Source organism: Lepus europaeus, chromosome 12, assembly GCF_033115175.1.
Source record: "Lepus europaeus isolate LE1 chromosome 12, mLepTim1.pri, whole genome shotgun sequence".
NCBI lineage: Eukaryota > Metazoa > Chordata > Mammalia > Lagomorpha > Leporidae > Lepus > Lepus europaeus.
Window position 1 is genome coordinate 1830702 of NC_084838.1, and position 23070 is coordinate 1853771.

Here is a 23070-nt window from a genome sequence, read left to right on the forward strand (position 1 = left end):
GGCAGGCCTGGGGGACGGCCGAGGGGCGCGGGCGCTGGCTGCAGCAGTGCTGGGCGTGGCTGCTGAGCCACCGGTTTCCTGGCTGGTGCCGGCAGCAGGCGTGCGCCAGGCTTGGTGTCCTCCTCACGGAGACAGGAAGCCGTGAGCCCGGTCAGGTTCGCTGAGCACCCACGGCGCAGGGAGCAGCACCGGCGGCTCGCGTTGCCACGCTGCACCATCACGGGGCCTGGCCAGGGAGGTCTTGAGGGGCACCAGCCAGACCGAGATGCCCCCAGCCGGGGGTCGAGTCCCGGCTGTCCCGGGCCGAGACCGTGGGTGCGCCGTTGGACTCAGAATCGCCCTCGGTTTTCCAGCCTGTGAAATGGGGTGGCCAAGCTGGCCGAGACGCCTGCTGGTGAGGAGGGGCCACGGCGTGAGGCCCCCCAGGGGAGAGCGGACGGGACGCAGGCACCGGGCCGCGGGAAGAGCAGGTGGTTCGGGAAGCCGAGCCAGACCTCGCGGTGTGCCGCCGTCTCCGGTGCCATCATCCTGTCGCTTCCTCGCCTGGCTGCCCAGAGACCAGAGGCTGCCCCTGCCCCGCCCAGGCGAGCCTCCAGCACCAGGGCCGGTGGTCTGAGGCCGCAGCGTCCAGGACCAGCTGCCGCTCCCGGGCTGCCGCCACCGCTTTGCCCAACGCCTTCCAGATGTGGCCGCAGCTGCCCGGGAGCTGACTCCAGCTGCGGGAAAACAAAGCCCAGTGCATTCTGGGAAGGGAGCCCCAGGCAGGAGCCAGGCACCATGGGCGTCTCGTTCTTCCTCTCCCACGGCCTCCCGTGGGGCAGCCGGGCGCCCACCTGGCCTTGAACCTGGCGCAGTCCCAGCCGTCTGCCGGCTCCTCCTGGGTGAGCCCTCCTTTGGGTGCGAGGGGCTCCGTGTGGGCTGGGCGGGGCTTCCACCCCCTCTGCCTCCCCCTGGTGCATGTGGGTGGGGAGAGGGGTCCACGGCCCTCACCCTGAACCAGGTGCACCTCGACCACGTGGCCTGCGTGGCTCGGTTGGCCCTCCTGGTCCAGACAGGTGGCGACAGGCCACGTTTCCCTGCCTCAGCCCCACGAGAGAAGCAGGTGTCACTCGCTCAAGGCCCCACAGCCTGGGGTGGGCATCCGGAGCCAGCGCCCACGCCGGGTCAGCGGGGGTCACTGCGGGGGCGCCCGTGGGCACTGGCACCAGACGTGGACTCTTCAAGGAGGCAGCCCGCGAGCTGCACGATGCAGCCTTGCTCCCGCTTCAGCTTCCCGGTAACCCGGAGCCTCAGCCGTCCCTGGTCTCGCCGGTGCCACGCTGGCCCTGCCCCTCCGGAGTCACCTGCAGCTCCCGTGACAGCGCTGACCAGCTGGGTGTGCACGCGGCCGGTGCACCTGCTGGGGCAGGGTCCTCGGGCGGCGGAGGACGGGAGCCCAGCGGTGGCCAGGGCCGGGGTGAGGGCCGCCGCCCCGACCTCTGCCCCCACCCCCAGCAGCTGGGCTCAACCTGCAAACCTCGGACCCTGGGACCCGGCCACTCGCCACCCCTTGTGTGTCCACAGCCACGTGGGTCCCTGCAGCTCCCTTGTCCTGTTTGGTCTCGTATCCTCTGACCACGACCGGCCCCAGGACCTCGGGGCTGTGAAGCCCTCCCTGGCATGGCCCCGAGGGCCAGGCCTCGTTGCTGTTCAAGTTTCAGTCGCAAGCCTGCCTCTCCCAGGCAGCCTTCCTTGGTTGCTCTCTTAGTGTTTGCTTTGAAGCATTTGTTTCCTTGGCAAATGGGGGTCTGGTGCCTTCGCTGGGGTGAGTGTCCCCTGAGGGTAAGGAGACGGCCGCGAAGTCCGTTCTTGCTCTCGCCCAGCGATACCGAAAAACAGAGACGGCCATTGCGGGAGTGCCACCGTGCACGTGGCGAGGCCTTTGCACTAAGCCGCCCCACTGGCGACACCCACGGCGGGGGGCGGGCACTGCTACAAACAGGGAAACCGAGGCTGCTTCCCCGAGGCCCGTGGGGCGCAGCTGGGGCCCGGGCCCGCGTCCTGGCCTGCCCCGACTCCACCTGCGACGCCACTCACCCCGGGGGCCTCACGGGCTGGGGGCACCGCTGTTCCCACGCTAAGTGAGGGCTCCAGGGCTCCGGCCGCCCAGCCAGCAGGGTCCCCTGTGGCTCCCGTGCTGTGCCTCTGACCGTGGGACCTCTGGGCCCCTTCCTCTGCCCCTGCCCCAGCTGAGCGCCATGGTCCAGGCCCCGCAGGGGCAGGCGAGCGAATCCCCTGTCCGGCCGCCCAGCCAGCAGGGCCCCCTGTGGCTCCCGTGCTGTGCCTCTGACCGTGGGACCTCTGGGCCCCTTCCTCTGCCCCCTCCCCAGCTGAGCGCTGTGGTCCAGGCCCCGCAGGGGCAGGCGAGCGAATCCCCTGTCCGGCCGAGAAGCCAGAAGCCGAGAAGCCGCGGGGACCGTCAAGCCCGTTTACGAGGGGCAGTGAGCGTGTCGGGTTTCAGATCGGCTTACTGCGGAGAATAACAGACAGGAAATTTCAGGAGCAGACACGACAAAGGCCGCGGCGCAGACGGAGGACGCCCTGGCGGGGCCGGGCCGTGCCAGCCTCGCACGGGGGGGGGGGGGGGGGCTGGGCGGGGGAGGCGGCCGCTACAATAGACTGTTTTGTCTACGGGCGGCCGGTGTTTATAATAGCTCTCTCCGTTGTCTGCCCGCGGCCCGCCGCGCCCTCCCCCCTGCTGCGGGCTCTGGCTAGGTGTGCAGGGTGGGCGGGCACGGGCACACGTGTGCTGGGCCAGGGCTGGGGGCCAAGGCCCTGCTGACCCTGGGTCCTGCCTGGGAGCCACATCCAGGCCCAGGGAGACTGCGGCCGCGTCTGTACCCAGTGAGGCCCCAGACTGAGGAGGGGTCCGGGGGAGGGGCGTGGGGTCCATGGTCGGCCGGGCCCTCTGCCGGTGTCTGCTCCTAACCTGCGAGCCACAGCCCGGGCCCTGCCTGTGGGAGCACTGACCGACGTGGCTGCCACCTGCCATGAGGCCAGGGCACGTGGTGACCCTCTGGCGCCAGGTCAGCCGTACAGGGACGCACGCCCCGTGCGTGGGCCGGGGCCCCGGGATCTGCCCCCAGCTCTTCTGTTGAAATGTGCACGCACTGCAGGCGTCAACCCTTGGCTGCTAATGCCCAGCTGCCTGTGCGGGGCGGGGGCCGCGGGGGGGGGGGGGCCTGCCCTGGGCCTGCTGGGGACACCCACGGCAACCGGTGGCTCCAAGCCAGAGGCCGGCGGGGGCGACCTGGGTGACGCGCAGGCCCAGGACTGAGCACCCCGGGAGTCCCAGTGCCAGGGACGGTGGCGGGGCAGTGGGGGGCGACCTGGGTGACGCGCAGGCCCAGGACTGAGCAGCCCTGGGAGTCCCAGTGCCAGGGACGGTGGCTGGGCAGTGGGCCTTGCTGCCTGAGGCCCCCGGAGGCAGTGCTGTGGGAACTGCCCCGTCCAGAGCTGACCCCCTCCGCTGGCCCCTCCTCCCCCAGGGGTCTCCGTGCCCTCCCCACCCCCGCCCTGCTCTGCAGGGGCAAGGCTAGGCCCAGAGCCCCAGAGGCCGGGCTGGAGGCGGGAGCGCTCCTCCTAATTGTCCGTGACTTACAGACTTGGCGGGGCTCCCGGACGGCCTCCGTAAATCAGGGCCGCGAGCCCGCCCGCCAGTGCGGCCCCTCGCCTCCTCCCTGCGCGCTGTGGGGGAAGGGCAGGGGCGCGTCCACCTCGCAGCCACCTGCCTCTGCCCCCCCGCCCCTCACGCCCCCCTCGTGCCGAGGCCATGGCTCCCCGTGCCGAAGACGGGAGACGGGCGAGGTGTGCGGCGTGGGCGTGCGTGTCTGTGCGTGGCATGTGCGGTGTGTGCCCACACGCGTGTGCAGGTGGTGCGTGGTGCGTGTGTGTGCCCCTCCTCAGGCGGACAGGCCGCCAGGGAGGCTGCAGAAGTCGGGTACGGAGCCCGTGTGTCCCCGTGTTGCTGGCGGGGAGGGGACACCCGGGACGTGGCACTGCTGCCCTGTCCGGGCGGGTGGCCCTGGAGCTCCACACTGCTGGGGTGGTGACAGCGTCCTGGAGCCGGGCGTCCCCGCCAGCCCGCTCGGGGGCCTCACCGTGGCTCTGGGCCCGACCTGTGGGTCTTCGCAGTGCCTGCCGGGCCGAGGCAGGGGTGAGAGGCGGGGAAGGGCCAGTCGGGGGCCCACGAGCCCTCAGGAGGTCAGCAGACACGCAGACGAGGGGGCCAGAGCCAGCCCCTGAGGTGTGAGGTCCCCGTGGCTGTGGGCAGGTCTCACCCTCTCGGTGGCGCGCCTGGAAACAGCAACAGGCCCCAGACAGGTGTAGTAACTTCCTGTGTGGCAGACGGCCCTCGGGGTGCTGGCCAGGCTCAGCCTGCAGGCCGGCGGGACCGCCCATGGCACTGCCACCTCCCGCGTGGGCGCTGGCGGCCAGAGTGGGCAAGCGTGCCCAGGCCCGGAGCTGTTCCCCCGGGCTCCCGGCGGCGCTGCCCCGGCCGAGGGCGCCCGCCTTCCGCCTGCGGGATGGGGCCCAAGGCCATGCTCAGGGCCTGGCCTGAAGACCCAGGACAAGCACGGCAGGCGGTGGTGTGGCTCTTGTTGCTGCCACCGCGCGATCCACGGCCACTGCGCGACCCGCGACGGCCGGGCGTCCCCACCAAGTGCTTCCAGGGCTCGAGGGCGTGGCCAGGACTCCAGTGTCCAGAGGAAAACAGATGGCCTGGGGAGGGCACCGGCCCAGGGCGGCGGTGGCTCCCTCTTCCTCCTGTGGCTGGCCCTGGGCTCCGACCTCTGGGCCCCCAGCAGGCCACGGGCGAAGCAGGCAGGGGGGATGGTGGGCAGGTGCTGGCCACGCCCGGCGGTGTGGGCCAGGCCCAGGAGGAGACAGACCCTTTGCTCGCAGCTCGAGGGCCAAGTGCTTGTTGTGTGGGGGGCAGATGGGCGGCAGGTGCTTCTCAGGTGCCCGGGGCGGGGGAGGCCGGGAGCCGGGGGGGCGGTGGCTTGGCGCTGGGGGCGGGCACGGCGTCAGACGCAGGCGCAGCAGAGGGTGGAGCAGTCCAGCTTGGCCGGGGCGCCCGCGTCCCCCGCCTTCCTGTTGACTTTGGGCAGCAGCAGGACGAGGGCCATGGCCAGGGCGCAGTGGTAGAAGCTGTGGACGTAGGTGTGGTCCCAGTCCTGTGGGGCGGGGCATGGCCTGTGGGACGCCTCCCCGAGGAGCAGCCCCGCTCCCAGCAGAGGCCTCGGCCCCTGCCCGTGAGCCTGGCACGTGTGGCACCTGTGGCATACCACCCTCTCCTCTCTGCCAGGCCCTGGGGCCTTTCCCTGCCCCCATACCGTGCCCCCTACCAGGAAGCCCGAGACCCCTCCCTCCCTCCTCCCAGCTCAGCCTCCTCCTCCCCCCCCTCCCCCGCCCCCGCAGGGCTGGGCACTGCCTCTCAGATGCCAGCTCTCGGGAGGCAGGGCCCATCTTCCTGGGGGCCCTGGGCCCACAAGGCTCCCATCAGTTACTCTGGGAGGAACCGGTCGTCCCCAGCTGGGCAGGGCTGCACCTGCCAGGGCCCTGCTGGCCCTGCCCCCCCACCCCCCGGGCGTGGTACCTCAAAGAAGAAACGCAGCATGAGGGCCAGCGCCCCGAAGCAGAGGCCGGGGCCGATCTGCTGGGTGTAGACGCTCTTGTCGGGGTACAGCCCCTTCTTCTCCTTCATCTTCTGTAGCTGCGGGGTGGGGGGGGCGACAGCACAGCGTTGGCGGACGGCCCCCTGCTAGGCCGCACGACAGCTGGGCCCACACACGGTCCCTGGCCACCCTGGGGCCAGCGGTGCGGCTCAGGGCAATCCCCGCCGGGCCTGGCCAGAAAGACCCCGCCCCACCCCCAGCCGGGCCCCCTCCTCCCCTCCTGCCTCTTTGGGGTGGGGCAGCCCACCTTGCACCTGCACCTCACAGCAGAGGGCAGCCCTGGGGGCAGGGGGCCTCCGCCCTCGGCTGCTGCGGACACTGTGTGGTGTGCATCCCTCCTCCCCCCGCCCCTCGCCAGGCCAGGGGGTGCGCGAATGAGGACCCGATGCCCCACTCTCCGTCCTCTGCAGTTACTCCCGGGACAACAAGGAACCGAGGGCTTGCAGGGGTGCGTTGGCCCTGGGACGGCCAGACGGGGTGACCCGGGTGCAACTGGCCAGCAGGGGCGGTGCCAGCCCAGGCTCACGGCCGGCGGGCCTGGCCCTGTCCCCACCCCTGGATGGCGCCGACACACTGCTGTCTACCCTCTGTTGTGGAAAATCTAAAATAAACTCCGCAGCAAGTGGTCCGTCTGCTGCCCCCGTGGCCCTGTCCACAGCCCGGGCCTTGGGAGGGCCGCGGCACCACAGGGGACGGTGACGGCCAAGTGCATTCTGTCCTGGTGAATTCAAGTCCAGATTCAGCCTGGCCACGGCTGCTGGAGGGGCCCCCTGCGGGTCCGAGCCGGGGGCAGGAGGGGTTAACGCACGAGGCCCATCCTGTTCCCTGTCCCCGGGTTGGTGCTGCCGCTGCGCCCCGAGACTTCCTGTGAGGTCATGGTCTCCCCGTGCCTTGGTTTCTCCCTTAACCAAAAGGCACAGCCGGTCCTGCGCTCCCGGGCCCCAGGGAGGACTGGGCGTGTTTCCAAAGCTCCGCGCCAGCTGTGATGTTGCTCCCCGCATATGGGAAGTGGGTCAGTGGTCCATGCCGCACGGCCCCCCCCACCCGCTGCAGCCTGTGGGGGCAGGCTGGAGCAGACCAGGAGTCTGAACCCCGAGGGTGCAGGGGCGCTCCGATGCGCTAAATGTGACGGGGGTTACTTCGCGGCCTGGCTGCCACGGCCGGGAGAGCCGGCCCCATGTGGGGCCTCCTGGTCCTTGTTCCCGGGGTCCGTCCTCTCTCGCCTGGGCTAGTTTGGGGGTTTTGGGGCCTCACAGGCGGGGGACCCCCGGAGGGACGCTTGGTGTTGGAAACCGACTCGGGCTGTGCCCCCGTGTTGGCACCACACTCAAGGCCCGTGCCCTCCAGGAAGTCCTCCTGGATTAACCCAGGCCCTGCTCCCCGTCAAAGCCGCCTCTCTCACAGCGGCCGCGACGCTCCTGCTAACTAGGAGTGCTGGCGTGTTGAAGCTATGCCGCCGGGGCTCGGGGGAGTGTCCCCACCGGTCTTGGAGCCCACGCGGCCACTCAGTGGCGGGCCTGCCTTACACATGCGGGGGCTCCGAGGTCGAGGACCCTGGGCTCCGCGTTAGCAGAATTCCTGTGTCCCTATGCCAGGGCTGGGGGAGGGGCCCTGGCTGGCCCGGACGTACCCACTTGGCTGTGATGATGAGGACGGCCGTGCCGATGGGGCCCGAGTACACGCCGTAGCCTCTGCGGTCATGGTAGACGCGCACGGCGATGGTCAGGACGCCGAGCATCCCAAATGTCGACCTCTGGGGCTCGTCGAAGTCGGCCAGTGCTGGGGGGAGGAGAAACGGGGCGCTGAGGGCTCTCCCTCCCGCGCCCCTCCTGGCTGCCGCCCCCCCCGCCCCGGGTGGCTGAGAGGTCTGGACCGCGGCCGTCCCTGCAGGCCCAGCAGCTGCTGTGACAGACACCGGGGAGTGGGTGTGTCCCCCGTGACCCAGGGGATGCAGAGCCCAAGGCCCGAGACGGCGTCTGGGTCCTTCCCGGGCTCCCCGGCCCCGGGGGCCGCTGGGGGGTGAGTTCTGAGCAGCCCAGGGGTGAGCAGCGGATCCCCGGGGAGGGGCGGGGGTGGACGCAGCCTCGGCTTCCCCGCGTGAGTCCCTGCCTTTTGGGTTTGTCACAGCAAGCGTCTGCTCCACGTGCTCAGGGGGAGGGGCCGGGCCTGAGGAGGGCGCGGGTTGTCCCACGGGGGCAGGCGTTGTCCCAGGGTTGGTGAGGGACCGGGGCGGGCGAGGGCAGGGGTTGTCCCAGGGTTGGTGGAGGGACCAGGGCGGGAGGAGGGCGCAGGTTGTCCACGGCTGGTGAGGGACCGGGGCGGGAGGAGGCGCGGGTTGTCCCACGGGGGCAGGCGTTGTCCCAGGGTTGGCGGAGGAGGGACCGGGGTGGGAGGAGGGCGCGGGTTGTCCACGGTTGGTGAGGGACCGGGGCGGGAGGAGGGCGCGGGTTGTCCCAGGGTTGGCGGAGGAGGGACCGGGGCGGGCGAGGGCGGGGGTTGTCCCAGGGTTTGGCGAGGGGACCCGGGGCGGGAGGAGGGCAGGCGTTGTCCCAGGGTTGGTGAGGGACCGGGGCGGGAGGAGGCGCGGGTTGTCCCACGGTTGGCAGAGGGACCGGGGCGGGAGGAGGCGCGGGTTGTCCCAGGGTTGGTGGAGGAGGGACCGGGGCAGGAGGAGGGCGCGGGTTGTCCACGGCTGGTGAGGGACCGGAGCGGGAGGAGGCGCGGGTTGTCCACGGCTGGTGAGGGACCGGGCGGGCAGGGCAGGGGCACTCACCCATCAGCGACACCCACATGCTCAGGGCCGTCCCGTACACGCTGAAGTGCTCCAGGATGTCGTGGCGCATGAAGCAGAGCACGGAGAGCCCCGGCCCGCTGCAGGCGTGGTGCAGCTGCCGGGAGCCTGCCGTCAGCATGGGGCGGGGGCGGGGCGGGCTGGAGCCCCCGCCCCAGCTCCCAGAGGTCCCAGGACGCTGTCTGCCACCCGAGACACGGGGCCACCTCCCAGCACTCCCCTCACAGAGGCTCACGGGGGTGGAGAGGGACCGTGCCTCTTCTCTTGAGTGGCAGGACCGGGGGTCCCTCACTCCCCCAGCCCCATCCTGAGCCACAGGTCCCTCTGCCTGCGAGCAGGCAAGCGTCTGGATGTGCGGGTGGTGCCAGTGTGCTCTTCAGGGCCGTGCGGGCTGGGGTGGGGGGCTTTCCCTGTCCCAAGCCCCTCTCGGATGGGAGTGGGCATCAGAACACGGGCGGGGGGCCTGCTATCCAGGGCGGCCTCTGTGGCACAGTGGGTTACACTGGCATCTGCAATGCCGCCTGCTCCACCTCCATTCCGGCTCCGGCTCCCTGCTGTCGCTGTCCCCTGCCACTCCCGTGGGGGACCCGGATGGAGCTCCTGGCTCCTGGATTTGGCCTGGCCCAGCCCTGCCATTGCAGCCGTTTGGGAAGTGAACCAGCAGATGGAAGGCCTCTCTCTCTCTCTCTCTCTCCTCTCTCTGTCTCCTCTCTCTCTGTCTCCTCTCTCTCTCTCTCTCTCTCCTCTCTCTGTCACTCTGCCTTCCAAATACACAATAAATAAATCATGGAACACGCTGGGAGCCCGGCTGAGTGGGAGACCTGTGGTTTTACCAGGTCCCGGTGCTGCCGCAGGTACCGCTGGGAGACACGCCCAATGGCGCTTTTGGTTTTTGCCTCTTTACCATGGGGGGGCCTCAGGGGCCCCGCGTGGACCACACACAGGTCCTGGGGTGTCCCCGTCCGCCCTCCGGCCCCTCGTTTGACAGCAGCTTTGAAAGTCGGGGCCCCGTGGAGAGCACAGCTCTCTCTGCTCCTGCACCCACATCTCACCATTTACGGCCGATCTAATGACTGGACATAAGTATTTTGACAAGTTCAGCCGGCATAAACAAGCCAGGAGGCCAGCACCGTCCACTCCTGGTGAGTCCAGCCCAGCAGCGGGGAGCAGGTGCCCAGGAGGCAGGGGCACCACGCAGCGGCAGGCTGAGGCGGCAAGTTGGGGCCCCTGTGCAGAGCGCCCACGGATGGCAACTGCAAGGCAGAGGCCTGGGGGCGTCGTGGAGGCCCGGCCAGATCTGCCCAGACTGTGCTGGGCTTGCGAACTCCGAAGCGACTCTGGCCGAGGCTGGTGGAGGCAAGCAGGTGCGGGGTGGACGCCCTCCCGGCTCCTCTCAGAACTACACCTCCCACCCTCGCCCCGCCCGTCAGCCACTGCCTGCACCTCCCCTTCCAGCCCCCATCGCTGGGAGATTCTGGGTGTCCCCCAGCTGCCAGGCCAGAGCCTGTGCCCCACGCACGCAGCGTCAGGGAGACGGGGAGCAGAGCCGGGCCCGGGGCCACGGGGGCCTCTGCCCCCAGCCCCTGCTTCCTTCTGGCCGGGATGCGGCATGGGGGAAGTGAGGGGCACCTGCCCAGGGCAGCCCTGGCTGTGGAGCGGGAGCGGCCGGCCCTGTTGGGGAGAGCCCCTGCCCTGGATATGGGAGCACAGGCGAGTGGCTGACCGCTCCGTGCAGTGGGACGAGGACCCGCACCCTGTGGGACTTCTGGGGGTCGCCGGCGGCCAAGCACATGGCGTGGGGTCCAACCCAGCAATGGCAATTGTCGGGGGTGGGGGAGAAGCCGTCGGGGAGGTGCCGACGGTGGCTTTGAGGCCAGAGGACATTTGTCACAGGAGGCAGCTGCCCCTGCCGCTCTGGGAGGGGCGGGGCAGCTCTCTGGGGCTGGCTGCAGAGGCAGCTGTGGGCCCAGCTCAGCCCAGGCAGGCAGGGGTGCCCGGTCTCACACGGTCCTTGGGGACAGAACCCTGGCTTCTGTCCCCAGCCTGAGGCTCTTGGAGCCGTGGAGATGTCCCCTTCTACTCCGGGCCCCGTTTCTCATCTGTCGCAGGCTGACCCAGGCCGGAGCCCCGGGAGGAGCAGCCGAGAGGCACTTGGCGGTGTCTGAGTTGGAAGTCGGGAGAGGGACACTGTGCAGAGACTCAGCGGGGAGGTGCACAGACCGAGCGAGGCCGCGTGAGCGCTCCTGGCCCAGCCTCCATCACCGGTGAGCGTGTCTCCCACCGGACGGGGCCTGCCCCCAGGTCTCTGGACACAGGGAAGCACCACAAACAGGAGGGGTCTATGCAATGCACTCCCGCTGCCCCCTACCCCGGGGCCTGTGCACACCCTGCCTCTCGTGTTGCTGGTGCAACTGGGCTGGACCATCTCAGGACACAGGTGTGGAATGTGATCGTATGTCTGCCCACGCGGGAGTGCGCCCACAGGCCTCCCCCTGCTCGGGCCTGCCGGTGTGTACACGCCTGCACTTGGCATTCTTGCTCACGGAGGCCCTGCTGCCAGGGAGCTGGGCTGTGGACAAGGGTGGTCTGACCGGGGTCGGGGAGGGGACATGGTGGATGGACGGAGAGAGCGACGGTCAGCCAGGCAGGTGGAGGCAGCTCGAGGGCTGGGGAAATAGCCAGAGACACATGGAGGGCTGGGGCACCAAGAGCAGCGAGGGAGCCACCAGGAGCTTCCGAAAGAGACGGCTTTGCCTGGGGCTAGCATGCCAGGGAGCCGGAGAGAGCCAGCCAGAGGCCGAGAGAAAGGAAACGGAGCCGGAGAGAAAACACGGCTCAGAAAGCCCGGGCCGGAGCCGCGGGGGGAGAGCCCGTGGGAGAGAGAAGGCGGAGCGCAGACAGACAGACAGCCAGGGCGCGGGGAGCCGGCGCTCAGACAGCGGGACCTTCAGAAGAAGGCCAGAGAGGGTGCCCGGTGCCCGCTACAAGGTGGAGGAAGTCAGCCCCTGACAGCTCCCTGGAAGCCGGGCGCCCCAGCAGCCAGCCCAGAGCCAGGCCGCCAGACATAAATAGAACCAGGAGGAGGGCTGGGGCCGGGAGGCCTCCGCCGAGGGAGGCAGCGCAGAGGGGAGCGGCCCCTGCCCCGGGCAGCCCACGGTGCCGGGTCAGACCCTTCCTTCAGATTCCCTGGATCCCCCCCCCAACCCGGCCTCGCCGTAGCAGGAAGAGGTGGGGGAGGGGAGGCCTGGGCTCACACACACCTGGCGCAGGTCAGGGGACGGAGGCCGGTGGGAGGCACGCCCCGAACCCCCTCCTCCATCTCCAGACCCCAGCCCCGGCCCCCAGACTCACCGCCACGAAGAACATGGTGAAGAGGTAGACCATGGCCTCCATGTGGAAGCGCCTCCTGGCCGCGACGCTGGCCGTGGGCAGGAAGGCCAGGCTGCTCAGGGTGGGCAGCAGCAGCTTGGCCACGAGCGTCCCCATGGGCCGGGAGGAAGGCACGGGCGGGTGGGGTCCCGGGGCGGCGAGCTCACTCCCTCTCGGCAGGGGCACCGGCGGCAGCTCTGGGCGGCGGCGGGGGTGCGACACATGGAGCCCAACAGCTGAGGCCACGTGGTCAGCTCCTGTCCCTGGCTTTTTTTTTTTTTTTGGGGTGGGGGTGGGGGGAGAGGACACAGGAGCTGACTCAGGGGGCCCGGGTATGTTTGTTTTCTCTGGGGCAGCACCCTGGGGACTTCCAGCCGTCTCCCCTGCCGGCTCCTTCTCCACAGTGAGGCCGTAGACCCTGCTGTGCGTGGGGCACCCGCCACGGGTGGCAAGGGGCGAGAGAACCCGCGGTTTAGCCAACAGTCATTCCGAGGAGGAGCCTGTAGCTAAGGTGGGAGCCCCGCTCGCCCCGCGGCTGCACCTGCCCGGCGGCGGGGCTGGGCGGGGGGTCTGCCCGCGTTGGCTGCACCGTTCCTCCTACAGACGCCGCCGCGCCTCGCCCTGGGCTCACTCTGCTTCCCCCTGCCCTTGGCAACAGCTCGTGGCGGCCTTAGGGGAATCCGCTTCCCCTCGTGGCAAGAGGCGCGGGGGGCTGTGGGGGACCCCTGCCCTGGCTCCCCAGGCCGGTGGACGGAGCTGCTGTCAGCGGCCGAGCCTTCTCTTCATCTGATTCTTGTGCTGTGACCCCAGGGGTCAGACACAGGAGCTGGGCATGCGGTCTGGGGGTTCTGAGCTCCAGGCCCTGCAGCCTGCGTTCTCTGGGCTCCTCTGAGGTGCGATTTGCCCAGGGGGTCCCAGCGGCTGGCTGGTGCCTTTGATGGCCGGACAGAAATGCCCCACACCTCCCTGGGAGCACAGAGGTGCGAGGACCCGTGGTGTGGACACGTCCAGCGCCGGCCCCGCCCAGAGGCTGCGGTCTCCCCTGCTCTGAGGCCTGGCTGTCCCCGTACCCCACCCCGGCTTTCCTTCCAGCTCTGAGCGCCCCAGAAATCGCTCTTCTGTCTTCAGTTGCCTGGGGCCCGTTTCTACTGAAAAGGCGGACGGCAGACACCCGGCTGTGCCGCCCTCCCGCGTGGGTGCCCACGGCCCTCTGGGGGCCGCCCCAGCCCCTCCCAGCCTGCCCCTCCCAGCCTGCCCCTCCGCTACTCTGCTCAGCCTCCCCTGGGAGGCTCCGGGGCCCGCTGCCCTGGGGCAGATCCCCGTGCTGGGTTGCTGGACTGAGCCTCTCGGACTGCGGGATCTGGGGCGGGGGCTCAGGCTGGCCCCCTGCCCTGGCCTCCCCACCGGGGCCTGGCACGCTGTGGGTGTTCAACAAACCCTGGCCCAGTCAATGACGGCCGAAAGAATGAATGAAAGCCCAAGGGGGCGTGGCCGCCGCCGGCTCGGTCTGGCCTCCGAGGAGGAACGCGGTTCCCTCTCCAAATGGGAAAAGCAGACCTGCTGTGTGTGCGGCTCCAGGTGGGAGGCACGCAACCCCCGCGCGAGGCCTGGTCACCCCTGCCCCTCACCCCTCCGCCCCTCTGCTCCCACTCGGGCGCAGACCCGGGCCCAGCTTCCAGGAGGAGTAGAAAACAGACCGGCGGGGGCTAAGGGAGGGCGCTCGGGGCCAAACGCTTGGGGCCAAACACCCGGGCACAGGCCGAGCACCATGCCAGTCACAGCTGGGCGTGCGTGTGAGTGTGAGTGCGTGTGTAAATGAGTGTGTGAGAGACTGCATGGCCACTATAAGCTCCAGGGCCAGGGTTGTTAGCTTGGGGCAGGGGCAGTGGGGGGTGGGTGTGTGTCCCACAATTAAGGAGGAGGGGCCGGGGAGGGAGGGCCCGAGGGGGCAGACAGGTGGCCGGGCCGGGCGGTGGCAGAGGCTGGACAGGGAGCGGCCCTCCAGAGTGGGGGCGGGGGGCAGCTGTCTGCGGCTCCTGTCCGAGCCTGGCCTCCTGGCCACAGCCCAGCTGGCTTGGAGAAGGCGTCCAGCTCAGAACAGGACCGAGATGACCCTCGGTGCTCCCTGGAGCAGAGGAAGTGACTGGCCTGGGCCTGGGAGGGGGAGGCGGAGCGGGGAGGGCAGGCGGCTGCCCTGCAGGCTGCTGTCCCTGTGGACACGGAGGGAGGGCAGGATGGGGCCAGGCCGGTGGCCGACTCGACCTGGGGGCCCTGAGCCAGCCGTGGTGTGAGCTGGGGTCTCTGCTGTTTCCCACCCCAGAGTGTCCCGTGCCCCCCCCCCCCCAGCCCCACTGAAGCTGCTTGGGCTCGCGCAGGGCCACAGCCGCCCCCACTCCATTGTTGCTGCAGCCTCAGCCTCTCCTGACCCCTAGGGGCTCACGCCTCCCCTCTCAGGACCCCCGTGGCACCGACAACAGCAGGCTTCTTCATTGTCCCGTGGTCCCACGGGCCCCTTCGTGGGGACATGCCTCTGCGCTCCCACTTTACAGAGGAAGTGGTAGGACCTTGTCCCCGTCACCCAGCCGGGCTGACTCCCAGTCCTGGCCCTTCCACTCCCGGGCCTGGGCTGGGAGCAGGGTCTCAGGGCTTGGCTGCGCTCCCAGCCCCAGGGGGTGGCCCAGGCGGCACTCCTCCTGTGCCCAGCAGATGGCGCTGGACCCAACTGGACCCGGGAGGGATCCGTCCTGGGGCTGGGGGCACGGACTGGGGGTGCTGGGGGTGCAGCCTGACCTGCCCCCCGCCCCTCCCCCGCCGGGCTGCAATGGCTGAAATGCCGGGAACGCCGCACGCCGCCGCCTGCGCCCAGGACAGCTGTCTGTCTGCCGGGCCCAGAGAGCTGGGCCAGCTGCCGCACTTGTGGCCTCCAAAGCTGGAACACCGGACCCACATGCCGCGTAGCCCCGGAACACAGCGGGGCTCCGTGCAGGGTCCCCTGAGCTCCCCTGCCCCTGGTGGGAGGGCGGTGGCTCCCCGCGCCCCAACCCTCTCCTCGGACAACGTCCCCGAGTGTGTCTGCGGCTGGGGGCGACCAGCAGTCGGTGACTTCAGCTGTTGGCCTGAGCCCTCTGGCTCTGCACACCTGCGGGGTGGGGGGGCGAGAGGGCTCCACCCCTTTCTTGCTCCCGGGCCTCGGCACGCCCCCTGCCCGCCAGCCTGTTTCCTTGTCTGTAGCCTGAGCTCGAGACGCAGCTGCCCGTGAACTGGTGGGGAGCTCGAGCCGCGCCCGCTAACAGAGGGGGCCGGGGTTTGAGCCTTGGCCTGAGGCTCCCCGCTGCAACAGGGGGAGAAGGCGCAAGAGAAACAGGGAGGGGTGTGCAGGCCGAGCCCTCTCCCTCTGCCAGCCCCTTCTCGGTCGCTCGCATGGAGAGTGCTCTCTGCACCCATTTCACAGACGGGGAAGCTGAGGCCAGAGAGGTTGCTGCACTTGCCTGGAGCCACCCAGCTGGAGAGAGGTGGAGTCCGGCTTGGCAGCGGCAGGCTGGCTGTGGACGGTGGTCACGGTCTGCTTGCCCGCTCTCCACATGCTCCTGGCCTGCAGGGTGGCCTCCTGAGCACGGGCACTACGACAGAGCCACGGGAGAAAGGGCTCTGGGGCGCACTTGTAAGATTTCTGGGGTGACCTTCTCGGTTGTCAGGGCTCACACGGGCCAGCGAATGTCCAGCCCCAGGGCCCGGAGAGGAGCCCGTGGGGACAGCTGGCTTCTGCCCTGGCCTGGGTAGGGACCTGTGCACAGGGTTTCGCTGTTGGAGTTGGCCACTGCCCCCGGGTGCTTCTCCTGGGGCTGCCCTCCAAGGCCTGGTTCCAGCTGGCCAGACGGTTCCTTGGTGGCCCTGTCCCTGCCGGCTGGGGTGTGTCCTGGAGGCGCTGGGGTGGCCCAGGCCCCGGGATGTCGATGCCAGAGTCAGGAGCCGCCCTTTGGAGCTCCACTTTGGACCGTGTGTGCAGGCCAGGCCCGGCTCCCAGCATGACTGTCCAGCACCAGCCACCCAGGTGGTCACTGCCGGCCCCCGTCCCCCAAGCTCGCGTCTCCACCCTGCTCCGCCGCTTTCCCGTGGCCTCTCCCTGGATGCTCAGACGTGACGGAAGCTCTGGTGAAGCGCTCTCCGCCCCCGGCAGGCACTGTCCCCGGCCTTGGGGCCTGCACCTGGGGCCCTGGCCTGGGGACAGCAGAGGGGACGCCTCGCCTTCACCCCCGCAGGACAAGGAGCCCGGCAGCGCCAGGAGCTGCCGGACACCCCCATCCTCCCTGGAGCCCCCGCCACATGCCGGGCGTCAGAGGCACATGGGGCTCGTTCCCGGCGGGGGGGGGGCTGCCATAGGTCAGGGACCACTCCAGCCAAACCCCAGGAATCCCAAACAGCTGTCGGGCCTCCTGTGGGCCTCAGGAACGGGCGCTCCTAGAGGTCAGGGTGGGGGTGGGGCAGAGCTGGGGCCTGGAGGTCACACACCTGCAGAGGTCACACAGCCAGGAGCTGGCTGGCCCCAGGGGCCCGTGGCCCAGGCTGCAGCCCGAGCCATCCTACAGAGCCAAGAGAAGACACTGGGGGCGTTTGTGTTGGTCGTCGGCTGGGAGCTCCCTCCCAGGGGAAACAGTTAGTCACCCTGGTGCTGGCTGGATGCGGGAGCCAGAACCATGGGGAGAGCGTGGGGCAGTGCCAGGGGCCGTGGGGCCCTGGCAGCGGGCCGGAGGGGAGGAGGGTGGAGAGGCAGGGCTCCCGGAATGAGTGCGTCCGTGTGCGGGAACACGGGGTGCGTGCGTGCAGGCGTGCGCTGGTTGGAAGGGCTCCTCGTGTCTGCACTTCCGCCTGCAGGCCCCAGGGGGCAGTGTGGGCCTGGGCTGGGAGAGTGGGAGGGCCGCGTCCTGGCTCCAGCCCCGGCAGCCCCCACTGTGGGGTGGGGGTGGGGGGCAGCTCCTCAGGGTTCCGCCAGCACGGAGCCTGCAGGACGGAGAGAGGTGCTGGGTCACCCTCCTGCCGGCCGGCGGTCAGGCACGGGCGGGCCTGCCCCTGCTCCGCGGCTCCTTTGCTCTCTGGAGCTTGCAGAGGCCTGCCCCTCCCCCACCCGCATCTGGCGCTGCCGCTGGTCTCTCCGGGAGGGTGGGCTCTGGGCGGCCTTCCCCAGAGGGGCGCGAGCGCTGGGCCCGGCCCTGCCCCGCTCTGACTCAGCGGCCCGCCAGGGGCTGCCCGGCTGGCCCCGGCCCAGCCCCGCGGCCGAGCTCTGCCAAGCTGGTGCTGGCCACTGCAGAGCGCCCCGGGCCCCTCCCCGCGGGCTCTGGCCACCGCGGCCGTCTGGTCCGCGGCCCACGGGGCGGCTGCCCCCTCTCCGGAGCGCCCTCACTCGCGGCTCCCGGGTCCCTCCACCTGCTCAGCCTTCCGCTGGCCCAGGCAGGCTGGTGAACCTCAGTTTCCCCCCTGTGAAATGGAGCTGCCAGACCCCGTCCGCAGGGGCGCCGGGGGGCCTGGGCCTGGCTCTGGAGGCAGCAGCTGGACGGGCGGGGCGGGGCTTGCCCTCGCCAACCTGCCTTGTGACCCCAGGCTAGCCCGGCTGCTGTGTGGGGACACCCAGCATGTGGTCCCCTGCTCTGGCCCAGGGCGGGCGGCCTCCCTGCTCGCGGCTCCCCGGGCCGCCGGCCGCCAGCGGCAGCCAGCAGGCAGCTGGGCCGGCCTGGCCGGGCTCCAGAGGCGCAGAGCGGGTTAAAGTGTGCGCCAGGCCGGCCGGCGGCGGGCGGGGGAGAGGCCTGGTGGGAAGCGTGAGTTCCTCCCCGTCTGCCTGACAGCTATAAAGGCCGCCGCGGGCCGCGGAGCCGCCACTGGGCTGCAGCCCCTCCCGGGAACCCGGCTCTTGGATGCTCTTTGAAGTGGGAGAGGGAGGCGGCCAGGGGAGGAGGGGACCGGAGAGAGGCGGAGCGCAGCGGCTGCATCGGCGCCTCCCCCACAGCGCACCTGGCGCCCGCCCGAGGCAGCCCTCGCCCCTTGCTCTGGGAGGACAACCTGCTGAGCCGGGCCAGGTAGGCCACCTCACTGTCCCCACCTCACTGCAGCCTCCCCTCCTGGGGGGGTGAGACGCAACCCCCACCCCACCCCGACTCCCCGCCTGCCCGCTGCCCGCGCGTGGGCCAGGGCAGGTCACCCCCAGCTCCCGGGGAGCCCTTACGTAACAGGGGGCGGCTCGTGGGGAGGGGTCCGGCCGTGGGCTCAGTGCAGGGTGGCCCCTCCGCTCCAGCCTGGGCCCCTGAAGCTCTGCCCTGGAAACCTGGCCCGCTGGCCGGTGGCTGTTTTTGGACCCAGGAGGATGGATCCCGCGTGAGCCAGGCCTGGCCGGCAGCCAGCAGTGTCTGGGAGCCTTAATGAGAACCAAGTGTGAGGCCCTCGGCACCTGTCTCCGGCCCGCAGGCAGGGGCTGGGGGCACCGGGAGCTCTGTGCAGGGGCTCTGTGCCACGGGCCGGGGTGTAGGGGAGGGCCTGTGGGGGAGGGGCGGCCGGCCGGTGGGTGCGCGGTCTGGAGGACTCCTGCTCCCTACTCCACGGAGGCCTCGTCCATGCCGGAGTAGGGGCAGCCTGGCTCAGCTGCAGGTGCTCGGCCTGCCAGGAGGCGCCAGCTGGCCAGAGGCTGTTGGGGTGGGTGGGGGTGACCCCCCAAACCCTCCAAGCCCTGCCATCAGCCGGATGAGGGGACAAGCCCTCAAGTTCGCTCTGGGTCCTCAGGGGCTACTTGGTGCTGTGCTGTGTGGCTTTGGACAAGTTGGCGTCCCTCTCTGGGCCCTGGGTACTGCTGGTGGTTTCTGGAACACGTTCTTTAACTTGCTGGCTAGGGACGCGCAGGCCTGGAGACAGCCCTGCACAGGGGCCACCAGAGGTCCCTTCACGGCCGAGGGCCCGGAGGCGGGAGGCTTCCTCCTCGCCGACCCAGTCTGGTCCTGGGGCCAGGGTGCTGTCTTGCTGGGAGGAACCGTGCGGCCCTGACATGCTGGCACGAGCTGGGCCTCCCCTGCCCCCTCCCCAATTCCATCTCCTCGTAGGCTCTGCCGTGCCCGGCACCAGCTCATGCTGTTGCTGTACATATGGGTGCTCATCCGAGACTCGGCTCTCCAGGGCTTGGGCCTTGGGGGGCTCCGGGAGTGGGGGAGCAGACTGGAGTGGGGAGGGGAAGGGCCTGGCAAAGCCACGCCCCCCATTCTCCCGTGTCCAGTGAGCCCAGTGTGCCCCCGCCAGGGGGGAGACGGAGCCCAGGCCTGGGCCCCAGCCCCCAGCCCCCAGCTGCCCCTGGTCTCCTCCCAGCCCTCCCCTGGGAGCCCAGGCAATCAGAAGCAAAGTGCAGTGCCCTCCCCTGCACGCCGCGAGAGCGTGGTGACGCCCCATCCCGTCACTCACCCACCCCACCCCCATCTCCGCGCCCAGTGGCCGGGGCAGCTGGTGGACGCTGAGGGCTCTGTCTGAAGCTCCCCAGGTCAGCTGGACGAGGAGCTGGGCCTTGCTCGCTAGGATGGACGGACGGCGGCCCTCGTGCTGGGCTTGGTCCCTGCTGGCTGTGGCGGTTGTGGCTGGGGGTGCGGCGTCCATGGAAGCCACGGTGAGTGGAGCGGCAGTGTATGGGGACCCACAGCAGGTGCCGTGGCCACTCCCAAACGGACTGGAGGGGCGCAGGCGGGGCCCAGCTGCTTTGCAGGAAGGAGGGCTGGCAGGTGCAGCCTCGGGGGCTCATGACCCCCCCATATCCTAACCCCAAGATCAGGGAGCGCCTGCAGGCCGCAGCTCCCCAGGAGACCCCTCCCAGGCCAGCAGGGGGCGTGAGCCCAGGCTGCCCAGCGACCCAGCCCACGGGCACAGCGGTGCCCACGCAGCCGGGCCCTCCTGCTAACCCTCTGGGGGCTTCCCGCCCAGGACAACAGCCCCACATCCAATAGTCTGGAGGGCGGCGCCGACGCCACTGCCTCCTGGTGGGGGGAGTGGACCAAGTGGACCGCCTGCTCCCGCAGCTGTGGAGGGGGAGTGATGTCCCAGGAGCGACACTGCCTGCAGCAGAGGTGCGAGCTCTGAGGGGCGGGCGGCGGGCGTGGCAGCCTGGGGGCGGACAGCCAGGCTTGTGTGGGTGGCCCTGGGGTGGGGGGCGCCTTGCTTTTCCCCACTGGCCTTCAGCAGGGAGGTGGCTCCTTGGTGGGTCCCCAGGTGGACACCCACTTCTAGCGCCCCATTGCTGGAGGGTGAGGTCCACCCCCGCCTGGTCTGAGGGACCAGGGAGGACACAGGTGCACAGGGCAGCAGCGTCCACGGCGGAGTGGACCTGGTGTCCAAGCTGCACAGACCCCAGGCAAGCCGTCAGCCTCCCTGTGCACCAGGCGCCTCCTCTGTGCTGGACACCCAGCTGGAGCCCCCTCACCGTGCTGAGGGACAGGAGGCTCCGTGTGTGTGCCCTTGGCCCCGGGCCGAGGCCATGCCATACTCGTCCCTGTCCCTGCCGTGCACTGAGCCCCTGGCTCTGAGGCTGCAGATGGTGGAGTCCGGGGAGGGGAGGGGCTTCTGGAACCCAGGGGCTGCGGGGTCGCTCAGTGCCCCCGCGCCTCCCCACAGGCGGAAGTCCGTTGCAGGAGCCGGCAACAGGACCTGCGCGGGCACATCCAAGCGGTACCAGCTCTGCCAAGTGCAGGTGAGGCCAAAGCCGGCTGCAGCCGTGCCCTGCTGCCCCCTCCCTGAGCTGCGGCAGGTCCCGGGGGCTTCGTCCTGGGTCTGCTCGGACCACCGGAGCCCGGCTCCAGCTGGGCTTCCTTCGGGTCACAGACTGCAGTGTCGTGCCCCATGCGTCTCCACGTGCAGGCTCAGGGCTGGGGTCCGGGGCCCCTGGGACATTTGCACTCCTGGAGCTCGCTGGGGGACTGCACGGGGCTCCAGCTCCACTGCCCCTCCCACCTGCTCTCAGTGCTGGGGCCCAGGGGGCAGAGCAGGGAGAAAGTTCAGTCTGACCCAGTACGGCCCAGAGACCCCCGAGGCACGGGGCTGAGCCGAGCGGGGACCCGGACAGCGAAGCAGTGTCACCAGGAGCGACTGTGGCCCCCAGGCTGCGTGCGCCGGGAGTTATGGGCTGCACGGGGGCGAGCGGCCGCAGCTGTCTTCGTGGGATGCTGACTCGGGCTGACTCCTGGCCCTGAGTGGCCGGGCCGGGGCCCCCTGTGCGGCCCACGTGTGCTGGCCTGGACAGGGGCTGCCCTGGATGGAGGGCGAGCAGGTGTCGGCACCAGCAGAGCCACCTGGGGCTCCCCTCTGCTTTACGGCTGGGGACAGGGCCGGGTGGCCGGGGGGCTGGAAGGGTCAGGCCTGGAGCCCCGGGGGCCCCCACCTCAGGCTTCGGCCCCTGTGCAGCCTCCCCGGCTGTAGCCACTTCCTGTGCGGCCTTGGCCAAGTTCCTTCTGAAGCCGCCTCCCCCTATGTCCCCGCCGCCCAGGAGTGTCCGCCGGATGGGAGGAGCTTCCGGGAGGAGCAGTGCGTCTCCTTCAACTCGCACGTGTACAACGGGCGGACGTACCAGTGGAAGCCTCTGTACCCCGGTACCTGCGGCCCTGGGGTCCCCCCACCCATGCAGGGAGTGGAGTGTGGGAGGTGGCCCTCCTTCCAGCACCCAGCGGGAGGGCAGGTGGGGAGCCTGAGGCCCCTGGCCAGGGGTCTCGTGGAAGGCCACAGGGTCAGCTGCGGAAGCAGGATGGGCCCCAGGGCTCCAGAGCCTGGGCCTCCCCCCGGTACAGAGCACCGGGCTGCTTCCTGTGGGCCTGGCCTTGGCCGTCAGTGGGACTCTCCCGTCTATGGCTCCCAGGGTGGACGGGAACCAAGTGAGGTGGCCAGGGTGGGCCGTGCCCTTTCTCCCTCTCCCCATTTTTGGGGTGAAAAAAGGGGTTCAGCATCATTGAGCCGGCCTCTCTTGCCCACCGGGCGAGGGCGGCGACTGGGGTGCCGGGGGCCACGGACTTGGCTCTGCTCTCCTGCGGGTTGTGGGGCACTGCAGGGGTCCCAGGCATCTCCTCCCCACTCACAAGGAGACAGGCTGGAACTCAGGGAGCCTGGGCTGGGTCCTGCGTCTCCGTCCATTTCTACCACCGAGATAGACCCCGGGCTGGTCCCTCGGCCGTCCAGCCTCGGTTCCCACATCCGTGCACAGCGGAGAGGGGAAGCCCCTTGCAGCTGGTGCCCGCGCCTGCTGAGACCCCACCCCCCCGCCCATCTCGCCCCCAGACGACTACGTGCACATCTCCAGCAAGCCTTGTGACCTGCACTGCACCACCGTGGACGGCCAGCGGCAGCTCATGGTGCCCGCCCGCGACGGCACCTCCTGCAAGCTCACCGACCTGCGGGGAGTTTGCGTGTCTGGAAAATGTGAGGTTGTTAAACGTTGTAGCAAAAGTGCGGCTGGCCGTGCCGTGCGTGTGCCGCCCGCCCGCCTTCGGCTTTCCCGCCCGCCTGCCCACGCGCGTGCGTGTGCGGAGGGCGGCCCTGGCTCCGGCCCGGCCCCAGCGCCCTCCCAGCGGCCGTCTCCTCTTCCTGCAGCCCATCGGCTGTGACGGTGTGCTCTTCTCCACCCTGGCGCTGGACAAGTGCGGCGTGTGCCAGGGCAACGGCAGCAGCTGCACCCACGTGACCGGCAACTACCGCAAGGGCAACGCCCACCTGGGTAAGGACTCTGGGAGCCCGGCTGCCGGTCCGCGTCCTCCCCCGGGCCGCCTGCTGCTCTGCTGGGTCAGGCCTCTTCCTCCAGCTGCTGCTTGCTGGCCCCAGGGTGCAGCGCAGGGGTCTTGGCTTGGGGATCAGGCGTCTGAGTTATTTTATTTCCTTGGAAGGCGGCGATACTGAGACAGACAGACAGACAGACAGAGACACCTCCCGTCTGCTGGTGTATTCCCCACGTGGCTGCAACAGGGTTGGGGCTGAAGCCAGGAGCTGGGAACTCCGCCCAGGTCTCCCAAGTGGGTGGCAGGGGCCCAAGAACTTGCGCCACCACCCGCTGCCTCCCAGGGCGTGCGTTGGCAGGAGGCTGGGATGGGGAGCAGAGCCCGGATAGTGACCCAGGCACCCTGATTAGGGACGCGGGGGGTCCCGAGTGGCGGCTTACCCGCGAGGCCAGACGCCCACCTGGTGGTCACGTTTGGCCCT

General features: G+C 70.2%; 2 protein-coding genes across 2 annotated transcripts in view; one reads left to right on the plus strand and one right to left on the minus strand.

The window, feature by feature from the left end:
• Nucleotides 1-5066: 5066 nt before the first annotated feature.
• On the minus strand, nt 5067-11994 carry MYMK (myomaker, myoblast fusion factor). Its single transcript, XM_062206859.1, has 5 exons — nt 11860-11994; nt 8491-8605; nt 7348-7496; nt 5639-5755; nt 5067-5216 (listed from the first exon to the last, which is right to left on the minus strand). The coding sequence occupies exons 1-5, from the start codon at nt 11992-11994 to the stop codon at nt 5067-5069; spliced, it is 666 nt and encodes a 221-aa protein (XP_062062843.1).
• A 5763-nt stretch (nt 11995-17757) lies between these two features.
• Nucleotides 17758-23070, plus strand: part of ADAMTSL2 (ADAMTS like 2) — a 29654-nt gene continuing 24341 nt past the window's right edge. The window contains exons 1-7 of the mRNA XM_062206861.1: nt 17758-17945; nt 19377-19507; nt 19819-19961; nt 20506-20581; nt 21374-21476; nt 22156-22301; nt 22468-22591. Of these exons, the coding sequence (XP_062062845.1) occupies nt 19421-19507; nt 19819-19961; nt 20506-20581; nt 21374-21476; nt 22156-22301; nt 22468-22591 (679 nt within the window). The 5' untranslated portion in view covers nt 17758-17945; nt 19377-19420. The remainder of the gene's footprint in view (nt 17946-19376; nt 19508-19818; nt 19962-20505; nt 20582-21373; nt 21477-22155; nt 22302-22467; nt 22592-23070) is intronic.

Excerpts from the sequence above, each read along its gene's own strand:
- MYMK (XM_062206859.1), bottom strand. The coding sequence starts at position 11,994 with ATGGGGACGCTCGTGGCCAAGCTGCTGCTGCCCACCCTGAGCAGCCTG. Across the intron at positions 7,497-8,490 it reads CATGTGGGTGTCGCTGATGG|CACTGGCCGACTTCGACGAG; the intron begins GTGAGTGCCCCT and ends TCCTCCCCCCAG. Across the intron at positions 5,217-5,638 it reads TGCTGCGTTTCTTCTTTGAG|GACTGGGACCACACCTACGT; the intron begins GTACCACGCCCG and ends CCCGCCCCACAG.